Source organism: Scyliorhinus torazame, chromosome 13, assembly GCF_047496885.1.
Source record: "Scyliorhinus torazame isolate Kashiwa2021f chromosome 13, sScyTor2.1, whole genome shotgun sequence".
In the NCBI taxonomy this organism is placed as follows: Eukaryota; Metazoa; Chordata; class Chondrichthyes; order Carcharhiniformes; family Scyliorhinidae; genus Scyliorhinus; species Scyliorhinus torazame.
Window position 1 is genome coordinate 15,762,935 of NC_092719.1, and position 10,230 is coordinate 15,773,164.

At 38.7% G+C, this 10,230-nt stretch overlaps 1 protein-coding gene across 4 annotated transcripts in view; it reads left to right on the plus strand.

The window, feature by feature from the left end:
* Positions 1-9,882, plus strand: part of mkln1 (muskelin 1, intracellular mediator containing kelch motifs) — a 195,571-nt gene extending 185,689 nt beyond the window's left edge. For 3 of the 4 annotated variants that reach the window (XM_072471106.1, XM_072471107.1, XM_072471110.1), the window contains one exon: positions 828-9,882. In XM_072471106.1, coding sequence (XP_072327207.1) covers positions 828-949 — 122 coding nt within the window. In that variant the 3' untranslated portion in view covers positions 950-9,882. The remainder of the gene's footprint in view (positions 1-827) is intronic. The other variant, XM_072471109.1, reaches the window with a different exon arrangement.
* Positions 9,883-10,230: the final 348 nt, after the last annotated feature.

Consider the following 10,230-nt stretch of genomic DNA (forward strand, 5'->3'; position numbering starts at 1 on the left):
TAAAATATGAAAATTAGTAGACCAGAACATGCTTGGCAAATTTGTACTTCTACAGTGTTAATCTTTGAATTCATTTGAGCTATTTGTAGAAAGGGTTTGTGACATGGGTTCCTTACAGCTGGAGTGGAGTCCATTGTGTTGTATTTAAAGCTGAGAATTTATCCTTTTCTATTGATAACCTCACTCCTTTTAAATTTCTAACGCCTATACATGTCCTCCAGTTGGTTTGAACCCATAATTGATGAATTCGAGGCAGCAATAACACTGGATATGACAATATTAAAGCCCATTAAAAGCAGGGTAGATATTTAGTTGTGTGTGATGGTGCAGTTTCGATTTGGATCCATGCTTTCCCCATAACTCAAATTCAATCTAAGCTGGTTAAATGCCCCACCTTGGGAATTATAGAGTTCCTCCAGTGCAGAAGGTGGCCACTCGGCCCGTCGAGTCTGCACCGATCTTTTGAAAGAACACCCTGCCCAGGCCCAACCCCCTGCCCTATCTTCATAAACCTATCTAAGGACAATTTATCATGGCCAATCCACCAAACCTGCACTTTTCGGACTGTGGGAGGAAACTGGAGCACCCGGAGGAAACCCACGCAGACATGGCAGGGTGGGGGTGGGTGGGTGAAAGAGTGCAAACTCCACACAGACAGTCCCAGGGCCGGAATTGAACCCGGGTCCCTCGTGCTGAGGCAACAGTGCTAACCATTATGCCACCCTCTGCTTTATATGCTTTATTTCACCAGTGCCATTACTCTTGCTCTGTGAGCATCGTAGAATGAAAGCACTCACTTTGTGTTCATCTGTCTCTCTTCTCGACAGGTTTTTCAGACGTTGACCAGACGTATGCCCAGAGGACTCTGCTGTTTGATACGCTGGTAAACTTCTTTCCTGACAGTATGACGCCTCCAAAAGGCAACCTAGTTGACCTTATCACACTGTAGCTGGACAGCAATTGATGGATTCTGGCTGAAGAGAAAGTGAATCACAAATCTGATCTCCTGTTTTGTGCGGGCTAGATCAGCTTATGATTTTTGGCTGGCAAAGATGGTTTTTTGTCATCACCCTTCATCTAGTTTTGATTTGAGTGTCCAATTTCAGTGCTGTTTTCATGCAGACTATAGAACTGGGTTGGAGCAGGTGACAGCTTTGTGAATATGGGTTTGCTCCCCATTGTGTGGTTACGTCCTTTGCTGCATTGGTAAATATTTACAACTATTTTGACATTTAATAATCCTGCCACCGGAGTGTTGAGAGAAACACACGTTAGACGTTCTTAATGTCTCGGCTGCTTCCTGGAATAATGCTGCAATGACATTTCATCAGCAGTGTTTCAGTCCACCTTTGTCCATTTATCAGTCTAATAGTCCACACCCTTGAAATCACATTATGGTGTTGTTTTATGTGCTGTTACCATTCTCTTTGATCTCTATAGCAATATTAATAACTGTTTTAAAAAGCTGCAACTATACTTTTGACATTGATTCGAGTGCTGTGCATAATGTACTGTGACTGCAGTGTTAAGCAATGCCCTGCGGGGTGGCTGACACTGGAATTCTCAGCCGGCAGAGTAAATTTGCTGCCTTTATTGGGATGTGTTTTTACTTCAGAGTCGATCCATTTTACCGCTAATTTACTTCTTGCGCTTCAGCTGCAGCCCTATCTTAAATGGGACTAACTTTAATCTTCACACTTCCCTCTTTTGTTTTTGATCGCGTGACCCCAAAAAAGAAGAAAAACCTCCAGCTTTCAGAAATGTTTGCTGCTGAGCTGGCTGTTTTAAAAGGTACGAAAGTTCCAGCATGGTCTTTTTCCACTTGGGACAAGATGATTCCAACAAAACAATTGCTTTCACAAAATTGTGGTTATCAGCACTTTGCCTTTCTATTGCAGCTAGCCCAGAGCACGATGCACAGGTGGTCAGTTTCCGAAGCCCGCTTTTATGTACATTCACCTGGAAAGTGCAGTGTGCTAGTTTTGTTTTTAAAGCACGACTGTTGTTACATTCTCTCCTCTCTTTCCCCCCCCCCCCCACCCCCCCCCCCCCCCCCCCCCCCCACTTCCTGCTGGAATTCCGATTGCGCGACGTCCACATTGCCCATTTTAAAAATTGAAATTGAAACAAAATAGTCGATATACGCTCTAAATCTATTACAAAGTCCCTGACTTTATTCCTTAAGCATCAGATATATTGATGAGATGTGTGTAATATGTTGATTCGCTGTGTTCTTGAGATGGTCGCCTCCACACTGCAGAAGGTCTGGTTTAGGATGCTTTCTGCAGTTGGCTCCTGGCTTCCGTTAATAACAAAGAAGCTCAGACTAACATCGTGCTTCTTGTATTCATTTTTTAAAATCATTCTTGCTCAACGATGTTGGGCATGTTGAGTGAAGTTTAGTCATCAGTTGTAATGTCATTTCTTGGAACATGTAAAGGTGATGCCTTGAAGTATGATGTGCTTTTTTAAAATAAAAAAAATCCAGCTTCGCTGCCAAAGATAGAGAAATACAATTAAGTGTGCCGATTGGAAATACATGTTTGAAACTGTCTAGGAAATGGGGACTTTGTTACAGTATTTTAATTTTTAATAAGCTTCTCAGATGAACTATTTTAACTCTTTCACATCTTCAAGAATTGGAACCGATTTGTTGTAATTGTTGTTAAGGAGATTGTGGAAGATCTTTGCTGATGCAAGTTTCTAAATTGTACCTCTTTGTACAGTTGTTACGTATGTATTTTTAATCCATTGGCACCGTTCGATTTCAATTCCTCGTATAATGATCTTGTGTGAAGGATGGTCACGGCAACGGTTTTAAAGAACCATTGCTAGTTAGCAGTGACTAAAAGGCTTTCACTTGTCTTAGAAATGCATGTGATTATGTTACTTTACCTCACTGATTGAATCGTTCCCCTTATGCTGCTTTTGTGCTCAACTACTAGAGGCAAAGGTTTTTTTCCGTTTCTTTCCTCTACAGAAGATCATTTTAAATTTGTTTTTTCACGAATGACGCCAACATACTCCAAGTCCAAAAAGGAGTATCTTTTATTCAAAAATGTAGAGTTGAATGAAGATTTTTCTCCCTATTGCTGCATTCATGCCTCTGCACCACTGTGGAAATTTTGATTTCCTTCTATAGCTGGGAAGACTTAGTGAGTCAGGATTTTGTTCGCATTGCTGCCCTACTTCATTGAAAGATGGCCCCGTGGATATTAAATCTGCTTTGTTTTGGTAAATTGCACAGTCTTATAAATATACAGGTGCTTGGTGTGAGATTGTCTTTGTTTTTTTGTTTAGAAGAGTCAGGAGTGTTGAAGAATTGAAATGAAGGAACATCTTCCAGCTGTGTATATAACGCATTCACAGTACAAGTCAAAATCTATGTTGGGCAAACATATTGCTCAATGTTGCCACTACCCATCTTGTAAAATGGACCATTTGCTGTTCAAATAGTCAGTGGTATTCAATTAATCCTTTACAATGCCAGGTACTCCCGTTCTCCTAACCTGGCCTTTACTGGTAAGAATTGTATAACGGAAAGTTCTGTAAAATCCAACCCTGTAACCTCTGCTGTCAATGGGAAGCAAAGAATTTTCACTCTTGACCAAAGCGTATTGTTCCCGATATTTTTGCATTGAGGTCACATTTGGTTGATGACCAACCTGACCTGATGGCCTTGACCAAAGGCTAATCGAGTACAGGACAGTTGGAAATACAGACTTGAGAAAAATATTCACTTGATTTAGTTTGTCCTATTTGAACAGACAATTCCTACTCAAAATTGCAAAACATTGCTGATACTCCAGAAGTTATTAGCTGGTGTGCCCCAGATTCCTTGATTTGAAATTATAACTACAGATCATGCTTTGTCAGAATTGGACCCAACAAAAGTTCTGTCCAAATGTTCTACAGTTTAATATTTGGAGAAGTGGTATACTTCAAAGTGTGTTTCAGCAGTTTCCTTTGTCCTTGACAGCTAATGCTCTTGTTAATATGATCTAGCATAGTTATTTTGTATGTATAAAATTGTGGGGGTTAGTGACAGTGTTGGAAGTGTCGTAGCAAATATTGGAAAGCATTCATGATGAGAACAAAAGCACTGGTGTTAACCAAAGAAAAGCTGAAACGTCCTGTATCATAATGGTGGCTTCTCATTGGAAGAGAAGAAAAATAGTAAAAGCTTGCATTTATTAAATGCTTTTTGCAACCATGGGACATCACAAAGTGCTTCACAGCCAAGTCGGAATGGTTGGTCATGTGCATGGTTGGATAGCCATCAACTATCCCTTCTGAACTCCAGTTATGTTAAGTAAAATAAAATGCTTAGAATACCGAACCAGGTGATAAATATCTGAAAAGGTAAAATTTGATTAAAGTACCTGCTGAGTCAAAACCGAAAACTCGATGTCTTGTGTACACGGATCTATTTTTGTGTTATAGACTTCCAACAAATTATTTTGAACTGCTATTATTCTGAATTACCACTAACTTCTACTTGTGAAGCACAGAAAACTGACCGTAATTTGGCACTACGGTTCACGTAAAAATTTATTGGAAAATACAAATGATTAATATGCTAATTGGTGTCCTAGATTATAGTTCTTTGACGTACAGCCCAAACAGTGGCACGGTAATACCTAATGTGTCGAGCTTACTCTTGTTGAGCTGGAGTGCATTTAAACCAGGCAGCTTTGCAGATCTTTTTAATATCTTAGACAATTTACTCTCACTGGTCAGTTTCGTCTAGTTCATATTTTAATTAACCAGCTGAAATAAGAGAAATAATTGTTGACCATGAGTGTAAAACAAACCTGGCTGACTCATTCAGTTCAAAATGAATTATTTTTTATAATTGGAAGGAAAGAGCAAATGCATAGGGCAGATTTTGGCGTATTAAATTACTTAGGCTTGATTCTGCTCTAAAACTCAATTACTGGCTCCATGTACGTTATGGCTGGACTTTTCTTTCTTTGTCAGATGAGACCTGCTGCCTGGATTTGCAGCTTGATAATCAATTGTTCTCGACATTTACAATTGAAGCAATGCCATAATAGCAGGAATTTCTGCTGAGTTCATAAGCCACCAGATGTTTGCATCTGCAGAAAGTGGTTTTGCAACTGTTAAGGTATATAAATCCAATGTCTTCAGATTGGGTTCTAGGATCTTGCTGATACCTAGGACAGGTGATTTGACATGGTGAGATACCCGATTGTAACTCTTACAAGATTATATATTTGTACAGCATGGTTTGTGTAACAATAACTGCTTCAAAACGTAATTCATTGTAAAGCACTTTGAGATGACCTGATCAGGTACTATTTAAGTTAGCTGGTTATTTGAAGGTGGGGGATAGCCTGTTATACTTAATTTTAAATGCGTTTTCAAGTCTTCACAATTTGTTTCAGGTCTGTTGGAACATTATCCTTCACCTTACTGGGCCACAAAGAATAACTGGAGGAAACTTATTCTTCAAGTGGAATTGCTTGGTCTTGATTTTGGGGTTCATTGAATAACATTGTCCAGACTTTTGTCACTAAATTAGCATCTCTCGAAGATCTCTCCCAGAAAGTTAAGGACAGCTTAGAGCTGTGTAATGGGCAGATGTCAGAATGTAGTGGGACACTGTAAATGATTGCTTTAAACTCAGACTGTACTTAATGTTGACTGTGTAAAAGGTGGAACTTTCTTGGACCCATTACTAATGTTGCTTCCTGAGAGCTTTTTGATCCCTTTCCCAAATATCTTTGAACCCACTTTGCGTGCTGAAAAATATATTTTCGGATGGGGTAGGAGAGAATTAGTGTTGTTTAAACTAGCTTCGTTGAAAAGTTAAGATATGGGAACATGAAGCTGGGATGATTTGCTTTATCTCAACAGTCTAGATTTAGAAAGTTAAACATGGGGCAGCTCTACTTTGCTTGTAAAATAAAGTGACCAGGTTCTGCTTTGAATTTCACCTCCATGCTGTTCAACAATCAGTCCATCTCCTATGCAGCGAAACATTTTGTTAATTATAGACCTGATCTATCTTTGGTGTAATAACCTGGTGAGGATATATGTTGTGAGGTTGATGTGTTAGATCAGCTGTGATCTAATTAAAATGGATAAACAGGTTCAAGGAGCTCGGTAGCCCATGCATGTGAAGGATATGGTTGGGCAGAGGACAGGAAGGATGGTTGAGAGCAGGTTATTAACCTACTTTGAGAAGTAGTTGAGCGTTATAATGAGAGGCTGGTGGAATTGGGATTTTGGAAAGGGGTGATCTGTTGGGTGTCTTCATTTTTTGTTGTGCTCATCCGACATATTGGGACAAATCTGATTTGGCCACTTGAATTTTTTAAAAGCGTAGAAAAGAAGGATGAAAATGCATGAAAGTAGAATGGATGTGAAGCAAAAAAAACAAAAGAAAATGAGCAGTGAAAAGCATGCTGTGTTGAAAGTGGAAAGGAGAGGTTTCAAGTTTCAATTCCCAACAGTAGTTCTTAGTTTGAGGAAATCCTCAAAAGAAAAGATTCTAGTTAAAAGCCAAATTTGAACGGGGAGTGTAATTTGAACAGACTGGATTAGTTTTGTGTCCCCTAATAATCACGAAGGTGGTTCTGTGACCCTTTATAAAAAATAAAAAAAAAATATGGAAGTGGCATTAAATGAATTGCTGATGTGTTGCTGAATTGGGTGAATACCCAGCAGCGAAGCAAGAGAATGGATATCCTGTAAAAATCTACATATTAGTCTATTCCTTCAAAGTAAGTTGGTGTTTACAATATCTTTTGGACACAATTTGGGCAAGACACTACATTTCTGCACGTTTTCAAACCCATAAGAATTGATGTATTGTAATTTTCTGTTTACATTTTAAAAACAGATTGGGAGTTGACATTGATCAAAGCCCAAAATATGTTCTACTATGCTTGGGTAGGAAAAAGCAAATTAATATTATCTTTCTAACAGCATCTCCGTGAAGGACAAATTGGAATACAAGACTTTGGACTTGTATTAGTAGTCCAAATTCCATTGAATAGACCAAGTAGCATTCCTTTGCAGCCTTACTGAAATGAGTGTTCAGTGGACACTGTTGGTAAAGTGAGGGTTGCCTGAACAGTTTGATGTTGCAGTTTAAAAGACTGTCAGTGGGTGGCACAGTGGGTTAGCACACTACTTTCAGTTCTGGAATCTGAATTCAAAGCCCAGACTGATGGGATTGTTGCAGCAATTTTTTGCCAGAATAATTTTTTTGACAACACAAAGTTGCCCCTAATTTGGCCAACCACAGTCCATAGCGACAAGGCTAACAGACATGGGAAAGGGTCACGCTGCAGTTGAATGATTTCTGAAGTTAAAGGTAACGAACATGGAGTTTGAGCAGAGGGAGCTTTAAGGGAAGTGGCAGTCCTGTAGCTGACTTTCTGGTGTCTGAAATGGGGAAATGTCCGGCGCTGCTAACGTCTTGAGTGCAGCAGTTTGTCAAAATATTAAAACGGCTGTGATTTAGGAAGCAGAATGTGACACTTAAATTAGTTCCGTCATTCAATGTTAAAAAGTTCAGCCTCTTCTCTGAACCAAAGGGGGTGTTTCCACTGTTGCTGGCCAAATTAGTTCCCTCTTTGGGGGCAGAGATAAATCAAGTGTACATAGTAAATAAAATAAACTGAAAGTACTGCAGATTGGAAACAAAAGAAAACCAAAATGCATTGGTTAATGTTGAGTACCAACCCTGCACCACTTGCATACACCTTGTAATGAAGGATCTTTATTCCGACATAACCAGTTTTTCCTCTTGAAACTAATATTTCCATCATCTTTGTTTTACAACTATAATTCGGCTATCTAAGGCACAAGGAATGTAAAAAGCTCAGTAATCAGGCAAAAAGAAAAATGCACCATTTGGAGAGTTTAAATTTTTTGTCCCTTGACTGAAGATTTTTTTATAAAACAGCGAAAACCTTGCCCATGCCTCTTGCTAGTAAACAATGAGAATTGTAGTTGAGTTGCAAGTCGTAAATACAGTAAGTTTCTTTCCCCACATCAAGATGATTCATACATTACTTTTTAAATGTGTTTTGGTGATTATTGTACATCTTCCAGCCTGATCAAGCAGATTAGTTGCAATATTTTTTTCTTTAAAAAGGATTACCTAATACCTGATATCATCTCCTGTTCAACCAAATATATTTTCTTCTGTTTTGCCTTTGCTCAGACTTGGTAAATAATCTTAATTTTCCACCATTTATCCATGTTTCCTAGTGCACACACTTTTATATAAAGTTACAAATTCCACCATAGGGCTGCCACTCATTTACCGATATCCAGTAAGCTTGAATATAAATATTTTTAAAGTGACATTTGCATAGACGCTTGCTGCTCAATTTCTCCAAGCTGGCAAGTGCAGAGAAATTGCTTTCATTGAACATGTCCTTTTCTGAAGAATAAAAAAATGGGACGGCTGACTAGAATTTGAGGACAGGGCAGAATTCAACAAGAGATAATATCCCCTGCGTAATGATGAGTTCACCATTAAATATCGGTCGCTGTATAATTCTACCTGTAATAACTCTGAGTAAAGGTTGATGGCCACAACAATTTAAAGCATTCTGAAAGTAGAATTTTTGTCTCCCTTCCCTCCTGCGAATCCAATCAATAAACAACACAATTCAAACAGTTAAATGTACTGTAGAGTATATATTTGTGACCTTGCTGGGTGGGGAACAAATATTGTTGCGGTAGATATGATGTTTCCGAAGTCAATGGTTGGCCACTGCCGATTAAATGCCTTTTGTAGCTCTTATTTTTAAGCCATTTTGTTATGTAAACTTGGTGATTGCAGTTATGCATTTTCTACCAGCTCTCCACCCAAGTTGCAAGCTAGGAAAGGGAAGAGTATCGCAAGTCAATAGGTATCAAAAAAACAAACATTACTAAATATTTAAGGAAGGTATTTTAGTCTGGAGTACTAATATTTCACAGCATTCCAATCAGAGGAGGCTTTCAATCAGTGTAGAATTGCCCTGGTCTAACTGACTATTGCTAATGAAGGATACAAGTGTGTTGGTTTGGTGAGTAATGCAGCTACATCTTCCACCTGGAAATGACCGAAGATCATTAAAGAATATGGGCGTTTTCCAGTTTGAATCTGTTGCTTTGGATAAGTTGCTATAATTTTGCATGTGCATGATCCAATCTGCATACAATCAAAGAACCGTAACAAAATGTAGACCTATTAACAAAACTTGCTGATACATCCCTCGGCATATGGTGATTAAGTATGGCTAGCTAGTCAGCCAGAAGACCACTGTGGGAAAATGATTGGCCAAAGGATTTTGCAGTGTGTGTGTGCGCAGTTTTGAAGAGGCTTTCAGTTGTTAATATTGGGTCTTGAACCCAGTTTGGTGCTTCAGCTATTCATGGTTGTGTGTCTGTGATCCTGATTAGTGCACAGGGGCCTGTATTCAGAAACATTTTATGCAATACAATACATCATGTACAGATTCCTGTTATACTTTGGGCTATTTGTGAATCCATGGGTCCAGTGAAGATGTTTTTTCCCCTTCAGTCGTTCGGTAATTCTTCATGAACCTCTGTAGCAGACCATATGTTACAAGCAAACCTGTGGGTTAATTAGAAGGTTCAACCGGGCAGATTTAACCTGTGAGGTTACCAAAATGTGTGTGTTTTCCATTTCTTTTTTTTTCTTGAAACTATGAAGATCCCAATCTTTATTTGCTGAAATGTACACAATTTATGCACTACCTTGTTGTGAATAACTGAATGTGTAGACTCAGTGAACAAATGCAACTGTAGAATTATGTTGTATGTAATGTACATATGGAAAAAAGACTGTATTTTGTTCAGTTTCTTAATTAAAAAAAACCCTGAAAGATTTGTACTTTTGTGTTTGGTCAAAACAGTTAAATGAAATGCATGACTGGGAAATCGGTAAATCCTTAACTTATAATTTTGGGGCCTTTTAATTTGATCTTCTATCTGTGGTGCCAGCTACTGATGATGATTACAGTCCGGGCTGCACAATGTTTGCTGACATACTCTGCTTATAAGAACTGCTGTCTGCTGTAAACGGGTCTTGTAATGAATGTACTAAATAGCGTAGCATTCCTGGAATTAACAATTAGCCATCGATCATTGTGATATCCTTAACTTGAGAATGGGTGGAATTTCCACCATATTACTTTCAAACGCAGAAAATAAACTCAAATCGGTGTTGACAGGTTA